This window comes from Mirounga leonina, unplaced genomic scaffold, assembly GCF_011800145.1.
Source record: "Mirounga leonina isolate KUSES-001 unplaced genomic scaffold, KU_Mleo_1.0 Mir_366, whole genome shotgun sequence".
In the NCBI taxonomy this organism is placed as follows: domain Eukaryota; kingdom Metazoa; phylum Chordata; class Mammalia; order Carnivora; family Phocidae; genus Mirounga; species Mirounga leonina.
The window spans coordinates 26,356,793-26,375,713 of NW_023270709.1; the positions used below are offsets into that span (position 1 = coordinate 26,356,793).

General features: G+C 48.7%; 1 protein-coding gene across 1 annotated transcript in view; it reads left to right on the plus strand.

Moving 5' to 3' along the window:
* Positions 1 to 14,559: 14,559 nt before the first annotated feature.
* The window catches only part of SCGN (secretagogin, EF-hand calcium binding protein), a 34,866-nt gene continuing 30,504 nt past the window's right edge, over positions 14,560 to 18,921 (plus strand). The window contains exons 1-2 of the mRNA XM_035030494.1: positions 14,560 to 14,641; positions 15,476 to 15,546. Coding sequence (XP_034886385.1) covers positions 14,560 to 14,641; positions 15,476 to 15,546 — 153 coding nt within the window. The remainder of the gene's footprint in view (positions 14,642 to 15,475; positions 15,547 to 18,921) is intronic.

The window sequence follows — 18,921 nt, forward strand, 5'->3', positions numbered from 1 at the left end:
GAATTTTGACCTTCTCTGGTTACCTTTTTTTAAAGATTTAGAGAGACAACAGGAGGGGCAGAGGAAGTGGGAGGGAGAATCTCAAGCAGACTCCCTGCTGAGTGTGGAGCCTGATGTGGGGCTCGATCTCACGACCCTGAGATCATGACCTGAGCTGAAACCAAGAGTTGGACACTTAACTGACTGCGCCGTCCAGGCACCCCCTCTGGTTACGTTTTAAAATTAGGATTGGCTTGTGGTAATCTGGCCTGGCAGATGGCAGGAGGCCTGAGCATGGGGGGGGAGGAGCGCGGGGATGCGAGCCTCCCAGAAAATTCCAAGACACAAGCAGAACGGCTGCTGGGAGGGGTCTGGGAGTCCTCCCATTAAGCTAAATTACAGTGATGATTTTCTTGCTTGTGCCATGCACAAGCCTGGAACGGAGGCGGAGGCTAATTCACAGCCCATCCCAGGGATGCCAGGCCGGGGGCCGAATAATCCAGGAGTCACTTCTGCTTTGTTTGGGGCGCAGGTGGCTACATCATGGAGGCTGACCTTCCAATGTTACTGTTCCTAAGTTTCACATCGGTCACTTGGGGTCTACTTTGCACGTGGCATCGGCCAGCAATTGTCAAGCGTGGGTCAGGGGTTGGAGAGGAGTCAAAGTGCAACTAAAAACTGGTCACTGAAAATTCAGGAGGAGAATCATTTTTATGAGGACGGGGGACACCTGCAGGAGCAAAGCGGTGTACCCCACCCGGAGTGTCTTGAAGGGGGCTGCAGTGCCTACCACTTCTAAATCAGAAATTTTTAAAATTTTTACTACTTGAATTCCAGTGTAGTTACTTTCCCTTGTCATACTCCATATCCTATTTTATTTATATAAAATTATATTTATCTAAAATTGTGTTTATATAAAATCTGTATTCTGAGAAGGGGTCACTAGACCTCAGAAGACTTCCAGAGAAGAATGAAGGTCAAGCAAGGTGAGAGACTGGCTCTGTGAGCTGCCCCAGGCCCCACAGGGCAGGGCAGACACTTCTGGAAATGAAGAGGAAGTGGCTCTTCTCCTGGGCACAGATTTCCTCCTGTTGTCTTCGAAGCTGTTTTCTGTCTTCCTAAACCATGGGCGCCCGTGAAAAATCTTTCTCATTGGGTCCAGGAAGTGCCTAACATTTAAAAATCAAATTTATTTGTGACGCACAAGTAGTTCCAAGAGTTGGAACAGGAGCTCAAACTTCAGTGTAAAGCATCATCTTTGAGGCCGACGTGGACACAGGGTGGATGGGCGCAGCTCTGGTCAGAAGCGAGAAGACGGATGGTTTTCCTCCATCAAGGTGAACAGGAGGGCTTGGTCTTCCAAGAGAGAGCCTAGGGGGCCGATGTAGGGTGTGGGGTTTTCTTAATGGAGGCAGAATTGACCTAGAAGATTAGCTTCAGGTGTACAACATGATTTATATTGGCATATATCGCAAAATGATACATACACAGTAAGTCTAGTTCACATCTGTCCCTATAGTCACAAGAGATTTTTTTTCTTGTGATGAGGACTTTCAAGATTTACTCTCTTAAAAACTGTAAATTTGCAATACAGTATCATTAACTACAGTCACCATGCTGTACATGGCGCCCCCGGGACTCATTTATTTTATAACTGGAAGTTTGTGCCTTTTGCCCCGAGTCACCCATTTTGCTCACCCTCCACCCCCTGTGTCTAAGAGCCTGGGTTTTCAGCTTGGTTGGTTGGTTTTTGTTTCTTTGATTCCACACGTAGGTGAGATCACACGGTACTTGTCTTCAGCTGACATGTCACTCAGCATAACGCCATCAAAGTCCACTTGTGTTGTGGCAAATGGCAACATTTTACTCTTTTTTAAGGCTTAATAGTAGGTTTGACGACGACTCAGGCACGATGAGGTCTACAGATCTGGAGACACCCGCCATCGCCAAGGTAGTTGGTTACCCACGGGAGGAAACACACCACGTCACACAAGGCCCCACGGGAAGCACCGGGCTCGGTCGGAGGCAGAAGAAACAAGGGGAGAACGTGGCAGGTGAGTGGGCGCCGGAGGGGCTCGTTTGCACATGACGAGCCCACTCCCAGGTGAATTATGCGTACAGTCTCCGGGAACTGGCTAGCCCCGGGAGGGCCGGTCCCTCCAGTCTCAGCGAGGATCCGGATGTCAAAGCCTGGGAATTACAGAAAGTAAAGGCCCCAGAGGATTCCTGGCTGGAGGTGTGGTACACTCTGGGGAGAAGGCCTGCCTGCAGCCTCTGAGGAGAACACCTGGGTTCTCCTACACAGCCGAATGTTCTCGTGGAAATACGCCTTTGGGCGTCTTCCCAGCACCCTGGCCTCTTCCCACCTTCCCCACACCCCTCATCCTCCTGCTGGGCTAGTGAGAAAGGGGCTCAGCTTGCCTGGATTTGTGGGTCCCGCGGGCTCTGAGGCTGAGGAGAGGAGCAGAGGGGTGGAAACCGGCACCCCGAGTGCCCTTGGGTCTGAGGGCAGTGTCCTGGTCCAGAAGGGGCTGGCCCCAAGGCGACTTTGGGCTTGGCTGGCCTGAGCCTGTCGCGACCGCTTCAGCCCTGTCGCTATAGGAGTGCCCGTTCCGGGAGGACAGCTGTGCTAACGGCGGGTCCCAAAGAGGCTCCGTAAGACCCTCTGACCACTGAGTAGCTTTAAGAATAAAAAAGTCTGTGTCACTGAATAGCTTTAAGAATAAAAAAGTCTGTGTCACTAATGAGTTCAGCTGAAAGAGGGAGGAAGAGCTGACCCAAGTCCCGGGAGCACGAACCTGCGAATTAGACTGATTCTCCCTGGAAAGGGCAAGCGGAAGAACCTTCCACCTCACTACACCCGAGTTTAGTTCATTGAACCCTTGGCCAGAAGTTAGCTCGCCAGCCGCTGGTGGGAGACGGACACAGCGAGACCCCGGGGCGGAGGAAGGGACGTGCGGACAGCTCTGATGGCTGGCAGCCTCCCTCTTGCCGGCACTGTGGCGAAAGGACCCGCAGTGACAGCCACGATGACGAGCAGCAAGAACCCCGAGCGCCACGTGGGTTTCTTGCCAATCGCCCGCCAGCACGCGGCTCCTGAGATTCCCGGTGTTCCGCGGGAAGGAGGGCCGCGCAGGTGGCCCCTTGGGTGGCCGTAAGGCTGGGCCAGCGCTGCCACAGCGAGGTGCCTTGCAGAAGGAGGAGGAAGGATCGATGTGCGTCTTGCCTCCTTCTCTGCCCCAGCGGGGCCCCTGCCTGGAGGAAGAATCCTGCGGGGCTCCCAGAGACAGCATCACGCAGAGCAAGTCCAAGTGCAGCCGCGTCGCTGGGTCCCCAGTCGTCAGCCCCGGAATCTGGCCGCACAGCACAGTCCCTCCTCCTTCCCTGACTCCTGACAACATCTGCGACACCAGCCCGGCTTCTCGCCACCCGTTATGGTGTCTCGTTCCGTTAACGGGGTCTGTGTTGTTGAGCGACTGTTATGTGTCGGGAAATGGTCCGCGTGCTGGTCTGTCTGCTAAGACAAAGTTTCTATCCTCTGACTCATGAAGCTTTGAACTCAGGGAACCACCAGTCTAAAAAAAGAGACAGGAAATAAACTAGTAAACAGATGACGTCCTTTCACATAATGAGAGCTCTCTGCGTGTCAAGGGAACAGGCAGTAATGATGGGGGGGCGGGGCGGCTATTTGGATACGAGAGGGTGCTTTTTCCCCGATAATATTGTTTCCTATTAATTTATGCTCCCCCATTGTGGTGGGTGCTGGGAGGCACCACCCGATCTCGGTTTAGGAATAACAGATTTACTACTTTGGCTGCCACGGATCACTTTGCTCCAGGTCAGACCCCTGCCCCCGGGGGCTGGTCAGTGCCAGAGTGTCAAGGTCCCAGTCCTTGACCCCAAACCAGGACAGCTGTGGAAGGCCACCCCGTGTCCAGAACTCTCCGGAGCGTCGTAGCTCAACTTTGCCCTCTGCCCAATCTCGATTCCCTCCTTCTTTCCTGTCGGTGTTGATCCAAGAGCTCGTCCCAATAACCCTCTTACACAACGATGTCTAACTCAGAGATGGCTTTCTGGTGAGCAAGTCTGCATCAGCTTTGAACAAAATGAATTCAAAATATTTCAATTCAAAGTAGTGATGTTGAGGGCACCTGGGTGGCTCAGTTGGTTAAGCGACTCAGGTCATGATCCTGGAGTCCCGGGATCGAGTCCCACATCGGGCTCCCTGCTCAGCAGGGAGTCTGCTTCTCCCTCTGACCCTCCCCCCTCTCATGTGCTCTCTCTCTCTCATTCTCTCTCTCAAGTAAATAAATAAAATCTTAAAAAAAAAAATACAAAGTAGTGATGTTGAGCTTATTTAACGGACCCTACGTATAGTTCATATCAATAGGCGTGGTGGCCACTCTAAGACCCCCTGGGACTGCACACCCAGGTCCCCTTCCCTGCAAACACAGCATCCCGCTCTTTTCCGCAGGAGGGTGTGGGAGAGCAGAAGAGCTCGCTCTTCTCCCATCGGCCTCTTGGCATTTCCTGGCCTGAGGAAGGATGCCTTCTGGGCAGAAGGTCGGCCCTTGCAGCCTGTTCAGGAGAGCAAACTAGTTTTCCATTAGCAGAAGCTGCATAAATTGGGTTCTGGAAACATCCAGGAGCTCCCCCTCCAGTTCTCCCCAGGGCCGCTGCCCCCTCTCCTTACCACTCCAGAAGAAACAGGCTGTGATCTCTTCATCAACAAATATTTACACATCTGCCATCTGCCCAGCGCCAGGCTGTGAACGTCCCGTCTCCTTGGAAACCGCACCAGGCCCGGCATTACCCAGAGCCGGCCCACCTGGGAGCCCCCCGGAGAGCTGAGGTCTCCCGGGAACCTTTCAGAGCCGCTGGTATTGGTTTGAGGGGCCTTAACCGCTTTAGCTCGGGTTTGCCTGTTTTCTTCCCGTCCCGTGGCGTGCTCCCCTCTCTCACCCACAGCTGCTGCCCGCTGAGCGCTCCCCTGGCTTCCCTGCCCCTCACTTTGCTTGTTCCCCTCAAAGGCATGTGCCAACACCATGGGCTTAGTACTCAGAAGTTTCTGGCATTTGCGAAATGCTTCCAAATGCACTATTGTTCACGATGTGCAGGTGGAGAAATGGAGGAAGAGAGTAATAGTTAGGGGCCTTCTGATAAGTAAGAGGGAGGTGACAGTAAGAATACTGAACATGATTTGGGCTTTGGGTACGTGTCAGGCACTCCGCATGCTTTACCCCATACACCATGCGCAGAGCATCCTGGGGAAGAAGGTAGCATTATCACCCTCATTTGAAAATAAGGAGTTTGGGGCGCCTGGGTGGCTCAGGCCGTTGAGCATCCGACTCTTGTTTTCGGCTCAAGCTGTGATCGCAGGGTCCTGAGATTGAGCCCCGTGTTGGGCTCCAAGTTCAATGTGGAGTCTGCTTGTCCCTCTCCCTCTACTACCCCTTCCACTCTCTCTCTCAAATAAGTAGAGAGGGAGAGAGAGTGAGAGGGAGAAGCAGACTCGCTGAGGGAGCACAGAGGGAGAGCAGGGAGCCTGATGTGGGGCTCGATCCCTGGACCCTGAGATCATGACCTGAGCTGAAGGCAGACACTTAACCAACTGATCCACCCAGGCGCCCCATAAATAAAATCTTAAAAAAAAAAAAAAAAGTAATTTAAAGCTCAGAGAAGTTGAGTAACTTACTCGAGATTGCAGTTTGTGACCCAGGCAGTCCATCGCCACAAACACAAGGGGAAGAGCCCGTCTCCTGATTCCTAGTCCAGAGCCCTGCGAAGCAGGGAAGGAAGCATTAGGAGTGACGGGAAAGTGCGTACGTATGTCAGTCCCAAAGCCTGCCCCACTCCACTGATAGGAAAAGGGCACCTGTCACCTGCCGGGGGAAAAGAAAAACCCTGTCTTGCTTGGCATTAACTGCACTTCTAAGCAAGCAGAAGCCAGGCTCCTCCAGCTCTCCCTCTGCAAGGAGATCATACTGGGAGAGGTGGAGGGAGGAGGGCCCCACTGCAGAAGCTGGCCCAGTTCCTTCAATCAGGATCCCCAGGGGCTCAGGGCCGCCTAAGTGGCCACAGCCCCGCTTGTAGCTTTCATCTCAATCCCATGCAGAGAAGGGACACTGATTAGCTAACAAGTCCCTCCCAAGGACAAGTCCGGGACGTGCTTGTCCATTAACTGCATGCAGGCGGCAATCAGGGGAGCCAGCACGCTTCCCCACCCCCATGCCCGCGACTCAGCCTCAACGTCCTCCTTTGTGATCAAGTCCAGAGATGTGTGTGTGGGGGGGGGAAGGCCGTTAAGCCTAGATTGTTTAATTAAGCGCTTTTTATGGAGACCGGAGAGAGGGGCAAGTGTATACTGTCTCTTTACAAAATAAAGCACAGAGTAGGTAGTTTCTCCTGCTGACTTTTCGGCCCCAGGCTCGGCAGTGATGAGCAGGAGGGCAGGTGGGAAGGACCGGACCACGGCCGGGGAGCGCTGTGGGCACGGGGCTCCGGCCCTTTGCTGGCACAGGGACTGCTGCTGGCTGCCTTGTGGGGTCGGGGGAAGAGGCTTGGCTTTTCGTCCACGACTGCTCCGCCCGCTCCCGCACGCTCTCCGTGGTGCGTCCTGTGGGGGTGAGGGTCAGGGGGGTCTGGGGGGCTTGCAGTGGGGGGTGCGGGGGCCGCCGCGCTGGCTCTTCCTGCCGCCCAGGCGGCTGTGATGGGATTGGGAGGGGGTACGGCCCTGGACACCAGCACGTCGGGGCAGGGGCACGGCACGGACCAGGGCCCCGCGGAGTGGGCCTGTCCACTGCTCCCATCCTACAAGTGGGAAAAAGGGATGAGTAGGAAGCTGACATCGGGGTGCCCCCAGCCGTCCCCCCGACGCTGTCCGACCTCTCCCAACTTACTGAAACCCACAGATGTGTTTCCTCACCCGGAAATTGGGGGTAATGATTCCTTCTCTACCTCTTAATGTTATTGTGAGAATTCAGTAAGAATCTATAAAAAGAAGTGAGCACGGTGACGGGCCCATGGAAAATGCTCACTAGGGTTAAGGACCGCTTCGATGAGGACGACTCCACTCCCATGAGGCGCGGCACAGTCTCTGAGGGGGTGACCCCAGGGGGCCTCAAGCCAGACGAAGTCAGACCCACGCCACAGTCGCCTCAGGCAAACTCATGGAACATGTACAATGGCGCAGTTTTTAGTCCATTTACAGAGCTGTGCACCCATCACCATAATGAATTTTATTTTCATCACCCCCCCCCAAAAAGTCCTGCTCTAAATGCCCAGTCCCCCAGGCCCCCAGCCCTAAGCAGCTACTAACCTCCTTTCTGTCTCTATGGATTTACCTGTTCTGGATATTTCATATACATGGAATCACACAACATACCGTGTGAGTTTGTGACTGGCTTCTTTCATTTCAACCCACTGTCCTCGAAGTTCATCCATGTGGTGGCACGTATGGGTACTCCGTTCCTTTCTAGTGCTGACATCCCGCTGTGTGAGCATGCTACGTTTCATTTATCCATTCATCCGTCGGCGGACACTTGGGTTTTTTCCACTTTTTAGCTCTTGTGAATAACGCTACATGAACATTTGTGTACAAGTTTTTGTGCAAATACCATTGCTTTTTAAAAAGGTAAGTGCCACGGTATGTAGGAAGGCTAATTTCCAACGGATATTCTATTTCAGGAGAGTAAAAGGGGCCTTATAAAATACTTGTTATAAAAAGGAGCCTTGAGTCTGATGGGATGGAGAACCTCTACCTTAGTGGAAAGGCAGTAAGTTGTGGCTTTAGAACAACCTAGCTCAGGGCTTGGGCTCTGCAACACTGACAGAAATTCTGGGGAAGTTACTCAAAGGCTCGTCTCGAGAAGTAAGAATCCCAATGTCTACTTCTCAGGACTGTTGCAGGCGACCCCGACATAATGTGGGGAAACATCCAGCACCCGGTAGGTCCAGCAAATGCGGTTCCTTTGTTCTACCCCTTGACTTTGCATCTCCTCAGACCTCACAGAGAGCTGACAGAGCTAATGCGCAATAAATAGCAATTCAGTTAGAATTGGGAAGAGAGCATAATCACGCAAGCTTTTAACCAGTGAGCTCCTCTGAGTAAAGTCTTCCGCTAATTCCTCCCATTGTGTAGAGAACTTTTACTCTTCCCTAAAATTCCTCCAAGTTCTTTTAGCTCCCAAAGATCTCTTCCAGGGATCCTCTTCAGATATCTGGATTTGGTGACTACATCGTGCTCCCACGTCCCTCCTTGTGTCATACACACCAGGTTTGGCCACCAGGTAATGGCAATTACCCAAAATATGGGTTTGCTCCCTATTCAGGGGTGGAGACCGCACTTTTCCAGACCACACTTGTTTTTTGTTCTCTGACTCTACCTGGGTTCTGGTGTGTCTTTCTCAAAGTGCAGCAAGGTACAAAAAGGACGTTTGGATGTGTCAGCGCAGAAAAGTGTTGCTTTTTATCACCAGCAAAGGAGCATACCAGATGCCCACGGTCCATGCCCGAGCCCCAGCTTGTTGCATCCCAACCCTGGCTTAAGGATGACATAGGCTGGAGCTGCGCAGAGATATTTTATTAATGTTGTGCAACGTTATTTAACAGAATCGTTCGTGTCACTGGTTTCCTCATCCCAGTGGAGTGATTTTCTTCCAACGCAAGAAGCCACCACTGTTGGCTTTTCAAATTACTCACTACAGTGCTCAGCTGTCATTCTAAGTCTGAAAAGAAGCTGGGAACTGTGGCAAATCCTCTGGGACAGCCTCCACCAGCTCGATGCAGGGGCGGGGGGCGGTTTGCACAGGACCCCCATGAAGATGAGCTCACAGGCCCAAATTACAAAGCAACAAGGAAGCTCACCACCAGTGAGAGTGAAGCAATCCTAAGGGGACTTAAGGAAGTCAAAAATAGGTGAATATTTAAAAAGAAAGAGAATCCACGAGACAGAGACAGGAATTTATTTTTAAAAGAACAGGCATTGTTTTGAGAGTTAGAAAATCATTGTACAGGATTCGGTGGCTTCTAATGTTTTACAGTGCTTCTCTTCGACGGCGGGGCTGGGCTAGCCTTGCACCCTGTTCTGACACAGAATGTACCATAGTGACGCAGCGTCACTTCCGAGGCTGGGCCTTGAGAGATCTGCAGCTGCATATTGGGCTCTTAGGACGCTCCCTCTTGGCACCCAGCTTCCGTGAGAAGCCCAAGGGAGCCATGTGGAGGGGAGCTTGAGACATCCCTGCACACATCCCCAGCGGACCTCCTGGCCAACTGTACCAGCCGCCTTCGCCAAGCCCCAAAGCCAACTTGCAGAATTGTAAAGCAAGGAAATGCCTGCTCTTCTCTACTTTGGGGAGTGGTTGGTTACCTAGCAATAAACCATCATGGAGAAGCCACAGTTCAGATGAAAAGATGGGATATACCTCCATGGCCAAGTATCATTTGGGTGAGCTCCGAGGCAGATACCAGGCAGACCTTTGCTGAAAGGCGGTGAAAACGGTGTCACCCTTAAAGGGCGCCGTAGATAGAATAGCGAGCATGATGTATGCAATGTTGAGAACAGAAATAGCTGTGAACGAGCAGCCAGAGGCTAAAAATGAGTTCGAAGTGATCCTGGGAGGACAAAGAAAGTTTCAATAATCTCTATTTCATAGCAGAAAGGTGCATCATTTTAAATAGTTCACTTGGATCTTAGGCTTTATCATTCGAAAGTCCACTTGTATTAATGCCGTGTATAGGCAAAAAAAAAAAGTCATTGACTATATGCTATTAAATGAAATGAATTCATGTTTTGGCAGAAAATTCATCAATGAGTAATGCACGTACTCCATGGTACTTTTCTGGGGTACTCCTCCTTGAGACCCTACTTCCTGGGCCCCAAACTTCATCTGTTCCGGTTCCGCTGTCAACCACAATCCCACCCTGCCCTTCCAAGTCCTGCCCGGTGCCTGGCATTTAGTGGGCACTCAACAAATATTTAGAGAATTGAGCCAAACTGACTTCCTGAATGCAAGTCAGTTCTACAGGTTTTCAACAGACAGTATTTTCCTTGTGGACAAGCTAGGAGTCAGTCAATCATGTTTGAGAGCTCTATAAACCTAGACCACTTGTAAGAAAAGATTAACACCACACCCTGATGTGCCAATTTGTGTCCTCAGGGAATATAGAAACAGTCAGGACTAAAGATGAGCTATAGGATTAACATTGTCAATTTTTTTAACTTTGTCAATTTTTAAACATCTGTACTGACATATCATCCAAATAACATAATAATCGCCTTCCTCGAGTGTATAGTTTGATGACATTTATTAAACTTCTGTAGATATAAAGCAATGCCAGTTTTTTAACACTTGTATCCTACAAAATGGTCCTCATGACTTTATTTTCTTTGCCCTTTGGAGCTCGTGCCCCATTAAACCAAAACAATCTCTTTAAATTCTCAGGTTTACTATAGAGTCTATGAGGTATCCACCATGTTCAAATGTTCAATAAATATGGGAAGATAATGCCAAAGACAGCATTGTTTATATTTCTAGCTAGAAATTTCATTCTGAGTTTGTAAAAAAATACAGATATTCTAACTCAAGAGTTGAATGTGTGCATCAGGGTTAATTAGCAATGCTTCAGATTATAGACCACTGATGTTTCTTGTACAACCAACCATCAATTAACTATGCTAATGAGAAAAGCAGGAAAAAATGAAATCAGCAGGGATGAAAAAGAAAAACAACGCATTGTAGACCCAGTCTCAGCCACCAGTCAAAACTTACCAGAGAGACTTAGAAGTACAAATTCTAAGAAGTTTTTTCCTTTTCTATATTGTCCTTTAGAGAAGCTATGTCCAAATAACAAAATGACCAAAATATACAATAGCCAAAGGGCTAGTCAGTGGTTCGAATATAATCCCTAGGGGAGCTTTAAAAAAAAATCAGTGCGGGGCGCCTAGGTGGCTCAGTTGGTTGAGCGTCTGCCTTTGGCTCAGGTCATGATCTCAGGGTCCTGGGATCGAGCCCCGCATCAGGGAGCCTGCTTCTCCCTCTGCCCCTGCCCCTCTCCTTGCTTGTGTGCTCTCTCTCTCTGACAAATAAATAAATAAAATATTAAAAAAAAAAATCAGTGCAGAGTCCTCATTCCAGACAATTTAAATTAAAATCTCTGTGGAAGGGGCTACAATAATCCATTAATTGCATAATTTGTTTTAGGTTGATTCTATCTACTTTGTATTTGCTTTCCTCTGAGTTTTCTGGTTGGACAGTGAGGGTCTCAGGTAATCACCTCTGGTTCTTCTACTCCCACTCCCCTCACTCCACTTCCAGGTAGGAGAACCTCGGCGGTGAGACAGTCTTCTAGGTGATTCCTGCTGATTCAGTATTTTATTTTATTTTATTTTTTAAGGGTTTTTCTTTTTTCTTTTTTTTTAAGATTTTAGTTATTTATTTGACACCGAGAGAGAGACAGCTAGAGAGGGAACACAAGCAGCGGGAGAGGGAGAAGCAGGCTCCTGGCTGAGCAGGAACCCTGATGCAGGGCTCAATCCCAGGATCCTGGGATCATGACCTGAGCCGAAGGCAGATGCTTAACAACTGAGTCACCCAGGCGCCCCGATTCAGTATTTTAAAATACTTTCTCAATGGCTCTCTTCTTTGTCAAGAGTTGGGGTGGTTTTCCCCCAAGGAAATCTCTACTTGAGAGAATGCAAGGTACCTGAACATTATCTACCTCGTGTCACGATAGAAGAAAATGAAAAATTATCACCTGAAAATTACAATTCCCCACTGAGCTCCACGTGCCAGGCTCCTGGAAAGTGTTTCCAGTGAATTCCATGTGTTCCCCAGCTCCAAGAAGAACAGCAGTCTTTGTAGCTGTGCTTCTTTCCTCCTTCCCTTAGATTTATAAAAAAGTCTTTAAAGATTTAAAAATTTTTTTTAAAGTTATAATCGTTTGCATTATATGCTTACTGTAGAAAGTTCTAAAGCAGAACTACAAACAGCAGAATTAAAACCACCCATGAGTCTCCCTCTTCCCCATTCCAGAGATAAACATCATTTATATCATTATTGTATATCCTTCCATTTTTTTCTACGTATAGAAACATGTTTTATTTTACAGAATTGGGTCATACTATATGCACACTTCTGTAACGTGCTTTTTTTATAGCTTGCTCTTATATTCTAAGCAGTGTGTGCGTGTGTGTGCGTGTGTGTGCACATTCATGTGAGATCAGGCTTCAAAATCAAGATTTCTGTGTATGCAGCAAAGCCCATCATAGCCATCAATTATTTAAGCACATTAGACCTTGATTATTGCTTCTAACATTTGCCTTATTTTTCCTTTGTCCATTATTTATCAGAAAATAAGACCAGTCACTACCTTGGTGAGTTCATGCAGATTACTCTTCCCGACTGATGTTTGACACTGTATCCATAATTATCCAGGGCCACACATAACTATGGACACCGAGCCACTCACCCTCTCGTCCTGCTATGTTCTCCAATATTTGTACCTAACACCTTCCCCAGAAGTGAGGATTACTCAAAAATCCTGAGGCTTATTTCACCATTGTCTAAATGTCTATATATGGAGATTTATCGTTTCAGTAGCTAACCTACATTGAGTGTTTACTGTGCTAAGAAGTTTCTATGTATTTTTTCATTTTACCTTTATGACAACAATGTAGGAGCGAATGCTTACAACTATCCCCATTTTTACAGGTGAAGAAAATGAGGTTTCCTCTGAGTAATTTGCCTAATATCACAGCTAGTAAGAGGCAAAGCTGGACCCTAAACCCAGAGCTATTTGCTTCTAAACCATTTTTTTCATTATTATTAACCAAAGTCCATATTTGTTCAAATTTTCTTACTTTTTGCCTAATGTCCTTTTTCTGTTCCAGGATCCTAACCAAGGTACAATATTGCAGTTAATTATGATGTCTTCTTAGACTCCTCTTGGCTATGACAGTTTCTCACTTTCCTTTTTTCTCCACTTTATTTATGTATTTATTTATTTATTTTTGTTTTAAGTTTTCTTTTCTCCACATCATTTAAAAAAAACCACACAGTCCCCTCTTATCCTCTATAAGACCACAACAGTTATAATATTTTGTGCACTCCTATGAGGGACTCTGATCCTCACAGCCGCCGTCCAAAGCAGATATTATAATCCCCATTTTATAGATGAGAAAACAGAGTCTCAGACAGATGAAAACTAATGGCCCAGGTCACAAAGCTAGCAAGTGATGGAGCTGGGAAACCCAACTTAGGACTGTCTGACCAGGGGTGTCATGTTCTTTTTACTACTGCAGTTTAGCATATTTTTTTTTTTTTTAAGATTGAGAGTGTATGTGGGGGGTAGGTAGCGGGAATCCCAAGAAGGCTCCACCCAGCATGGTGCCAGAGACGGGGCTCGATCTCACAACCCAGAGATCATGACCTAAGCCAAAATCAAAAGTCAGACCCTTCACTGACTGAACCACCCAGGCGCCCCTATATGGGCTTTTAAAAAATAAATTTGAATGCTAATGTGAGAGTCAGTGTCATAAAGAAAAATCTATATCTTGTCCAACTCTCTTAATACCCAAGCTCCTTCTATAGATTCCTCAACCAAAAGTTCGAAGCCCATGGTCAGAAGCCATCAGTACTCATCAGTTCCCTATTTCACAAAGTAACCAGTCAAGTTTTGAACAGTTCTGATCATTAGAGTTCTTTGTTCCTCCAAATGATTTTTGTCCTTTGATCTTGGTGAGGCTTTTATGAGCCAAACACAATCATCTACGTCTTCTACCTAAGAGCTCTGCAGTTGGCCACCATGTTTCCCCGCCCACTCTCTTCTCCTGGTAGAACATGGCATGGTTTAGATTTCCCTCAACATGCTGGTACCCTGCGTTAAACCATAGTTCCTTGCAGAATCCCTATTTAGTTGCAAGTCCTTGTGGTGCTTTATAGCATAACAATAAGCATGCTCTAAATACTCAGGGGCCAATAATTGCTGTTGAGGGTCTCCTTGCTTACTGGTAATCTCCCACCACTACCACTACCACCCCTCTCCACCTCACCCCCACCTTCCCCACACACTATTTCTAAGTCATCAGGTCCAAAGGGCCTTAACACGGACACCTCTTCCAACACCTTAATTGCAGGAGCTTTCTCTAGAGGGGCACAAGTTTGGGTGTTCAGTCAAAGGTAAGGGGGAATATTTTCTCTGAGTGTGGCAAACAATTTAAAGGGCAAAGGCAGTTAGCCATGGAGGGCCCAGGACAGCGCCTTTGTCCCCAGTCCCCCACAGCGCCCAGGCAGACGACGGCCCCCCCGTGGGGTGCGCGGGGGCGGAGCGGGGCGGGCACCCGCGCGCCTGCAGGGGGGCGGGCTCCGCGGTCGGGGCTTAGGGACTGTAGCGACGCCAAGGCGCTGCCACCCGCCGCCTCGCCAGTCACCCTCGTCCCCGCCCCTGCCCCCGCCCCCGCAGACAGGTGCTCAAAGCAAACCAGAGGGCAAAGAAGCAGGCGAGGGAGCCAGGAAGGAGCCGCTATCAAAGTTCCAGGTGTTCCTTGCCGGCAGGTGCCTAAGCTTCGTGATCAGCACCATGGACAGCGCCCGCGAAGCGACTCAGGGCCGCTTGGACGCCGCGGGCTTCTGGCAGGTCTGGCAGCGCTTTGACGCGGATGGTAAGTGGAACACCCCACTGGCACATTCAGGTGTAGACGTGGCTCCAGCCCGGCCCCTTTCCGTCTTTCCTCGTCTTTCCTCGCAGGGAAAGTTGTCTTCCAGTGTTGTTAATGCGGTACACCAAACCAAACATGTTAGGTACACTGGAGCTATACATCTAGACGTCTGTGTAAGTTCAGGGTCAGGGGAGGGACTTGGTCCCCCTCCCAATCCGTGCGTGTGTGTATGTGTCTGTCTAAGATGATATGCCGTATATGACACAGATCATATATTTAGGCTTGTGGCTGGCAGGCATCTGTCTGAAGTCAGCCCTCCCTAAAGGTGCTCTTCAAAGGGAGGACGAATTTTACCAATTTTCAAAAAGACGCTACTTCCCCCTCCAAAAAAAAGTCTACTTGAAAAGAAAATGGAACCACTTAACATGTGCTTTATCTTTAGTAATATTTCAGCAACCATAAAGAAAATAGCTAAACTGTGCTTTGACTCTGCAAAGTAAGATTCAAGAATTACACCTGTTAAATTTTCCCAAGCTTCCAAGCCCTTGGGTTGGATTTCTTCTAAAATTCATGTTTGTCTGTGGATTAAAATATATGTATTTAATTGCTTTCCTTTTCCAAATATTCATATCAACCCAGCACAGAGCATTTACTATTGAATGTGTTTACTATTCAAATCCATGTCTCCGAGAGGTTAGACACCGGCACATAGTTACTGAAATAGTATCCATGGGGATTATACAGACTGTGAGATTCAAAACAATTTAGATAAATAGTAAATGTTACATGTCATTCTATGTAAGTGACTATCACTTATGCATCTCTTGTTGCATTTAGAAAAAGGTTACATAGAAGAGAAGGAGCTCGATGCTTTCTTTCATCACGTGTTGACGACACTGGGTACTGAGGTAAGTACTTGTGCATGAAGCATTAATTTATGTGCCTTTAGCAAAATACAAGCAGCATCCAAGTCTCATGTTGATTTGCACCTATTAATCTCATCTGACCTCTTTTCTTCCTTGCCTGCGTGTAATTTTTCTCCATCTCCTAGCAACATGGAGGAATTGAAGCAGGTTTTATAAAAGTACAACTGTAGCATTAGACGTGCTGGCCACTGACTTTCAGTGTAACATCTGTCATCCCCTGGAGAGACCCTAACTATAGATTCAAACAACTCTGCTTTGCACGTCTCCTTGGTTATGTTTCTGCTAATGGATGTAAACATGGAGATAAGGCAGCTCACTTTGTTCAAAAAGGTGGAAGAGATGTTAAGAGCTCTGAGGTTCTGAGTGGTTAGTGCATTTGATACTCCTTTGATAGCAGAGCACAAGCAAATAGATCTTTTAAAATCATTTTTCCATTATTCATTTTATTAGAAGAGGTTATAGATTTCTTAGGGAATGACAAACCAGAAAATAATCAATACACCCAGAGCCCAGGTATAATAAACATAAACCCATCTATCATGTCCGTGTCCCTCCCTGATGGTGAATCTGGCCTTGAGAGATGGAGATTAACTTTTGAAGATCCCTGTACCAAAGCAGAGGAAAAGCTCATACAAAGACACCCCAGCCTAGGGATGGGAGAGCCTAGTCAAGACTCCATCAGGGGATGCATGGTAAGAGGAGTAGCTCTGGAGACGGTAGCATTTACAGTGAATTGTGGAGATCACTTATCCTCAGGTAGAGAACTGTTTACACAGAAGAATAAAGTGCCCTGCACTTTTCCTATAGGAGCCCAAAGAAGGAAACGAGGCTCTCTGTGCCACCAAGGAGCGCTTAGTGAGGGTGTTTTCAGGCGGGGCGGGGTGGGGGGGCAACAGCTGAGAACAGAAGAGGAGCCTTCTGCCTCCAACAGCCGCGCAGACCTCGTCTCTCCGTCTCTGTCTCTATGTATATGGATCTCTCTCTCTCTGCCTCTCCTATTCTTTTGATGTCTGTCTGTCTCATTTTTCTGCCTATTTCTGTTTCTCATTCTGATTCCTGGCCCCTATCTTCCATCATCTCTTGACTTTGTCTCTGACCTCTCTGTCTCTCATCTCTCTGTCTTATAGGTCTCCCCATGTCTCACTGTCTCTCCTGTTCCCTTGTTTCTCTTTCTATCTGCAGTCCATCTCTCAAAGCTCTCTTGTCCCTCCTCTCCCTGTCTTTTCTTTTCCTTTCTATTTCTTACCTGTCTCATCTTTTTTTTTTGCCCCTCATTTCTTGTCTTTTATCAATTTCTCTTCTCCTTCTTTCCCTTAACACTCTCTGTCTTTGTCTCCCAGTCTCTCTCCGTCTCTGCCTTGCTCCTACTAACTGCCATAAATACTAGGGCTCAGGGCGTTCCAGAACCCATGAGTCAGACGCCGTTTTGTCATGCAGGACAGGAGTATTTGAGGAAAACAAATAGATGAAGTCAGAACCACTCAAAGTCTTGGAATAAACTGGATGGTCCAGGAACCCAACCCAACCTCCCAGAGACAGAACTTCACACGTTTCCAGAAGCTCCTTGCCTTCGTGATTTATAGGAAAGAAGGAGAAAAGTTGCTGTCCATGTTGAAGGAGTGTCTTATTCTCTGTCATGAGGTGGGGTTTGGGGCTACTAAAATGCAAGGGTCTGCTCTGAGCCAAGGACACCAGGAGCCAACTTCGTCTGGGGCTTTGGCTAACATTGGAGACATTGTTGCCATTGGTGACGGAGTAGAGGGGTGCCTCTCTTCCTGCTGGGCACTCCATCTCTTACGTCCCTCAGAGCCAGTCTGGGGACTTGCCCTCTCACGCAGGGGCAGACATGGTCCTTGCAGGAGAAGACACAAGGGACTCACCAGTGTCCTGTGTCCCTGTGTGTCCCGTCCCTGAGGAATTTCAGTACATTTGGGGTTTGCCTAGGATCTTGCATTTTTAAATCACCCTAAGTCAGTGGGTATCTCTCTCACCCTCTGTCCCTCCAGGAAGAGTGACTGCCCGTCCCGGGGGGGCGGGGGAAGGGCAGGGTTCTAACAGGCCGGTCTCGGGGGGCTCGGGCAGCAACTCCACCTTCCTCTTCTCAGCGCGTGGCTGCGAGAGAACTTTTGAAGGCAGATCAGTTGTATAAGCCATTGTCCAAAAATGTCATCGTCTGCCGTTATTCTGTCTCAAAATGCTGACCTTACCCTGGGGAGTGCGGTTATGGGAGCTTGTGCTGGGCCCTCCATGCTCCCTGGACAACCACGATTAAGGAAACTAGTCCTGATTCCTGATTCTGGGTTTTTTTCCCCACCGAGAAAGGAGTAGGCCCTAAGCATGTCCTTAATCAGAGGGCGGGACTTCCCAGGTGGACGTGCGTCAAGCTGAGTGGCAGTCCCCATTTGTGACCCCTGCCTCTAATCAGGGATGCCCCAGCGGGTAGAGAAGCAGCCGCCGGGAGGCCTCCAGGAGTGGCAAGCCATTCTTCAGAGGCCTGAATAGCTCTACGTTCCTCCCTGATTAGCAGGTCACAGAGGCCTCGGAGGAAGGAATTTTAGGGCTGCCAACAGCGAGGGGCCTGCTGCTCAGGCTCGGAGAGGAACCCGTGTGATCCCCTGCTTCTCAGGGCCTCTGCAGGGACAGACTTAATGGAGCCATCGGCTGTTTTTGCTGCTGTTCCTGTTACTCACCCCTTCCCTCAGCACCCTCCCCCCTTTCCTTTCAAATGCTCAGAACTGGCCTCTGAACTAGGGCTGGAGAGAGCGAGTGCAGAGCAGAGCATCACTTTCTGGGGCTGTGTCCACGTCCTTCCTGTCAAATTCTAGCGCATCCTGGGCCTCCTTCCACGCGTCAGAGACGATGGGGCCTAGAGTCTCACAGAAGGGGGGGCAGGGGGGCGCGGCTGGGAAATACAACAGAGGCAGCCCCTAGGCTCTGTTGCTTTAAGTCCAAGGGATAGTCATGGGCTTTGGAGTTAGAGGACAAAAGTCAAGGTTCTATTGCTTCAAACTAAAGGCAGCACATAGACTCAGGCCACAGCTTCTTTGGCTTTAGGTTTCTTTATCTTGAAACTTAATTTTCCACCCACGTGGCCTATGCCCACTAATGTCCTTTGGGAAGGCCCAGCCCACCGTAAAGAACCATGTATTCATTCCACAGATACTCTATCTCAGAGATACAGGAATGACGGCTGTCCCGCAGATCTGCGAATCTAGAAAGCCAACCTGAAATGCAAAGTGAAGACCCACCTTGTGGAGTGATCTCCATCACATTTTTTTCTATATGGTGCAAGTACGCAAGCCATAAACCCAAACCCAAACACACACAATCCGAGGTGCCAAGACTAGAGATGCTGAT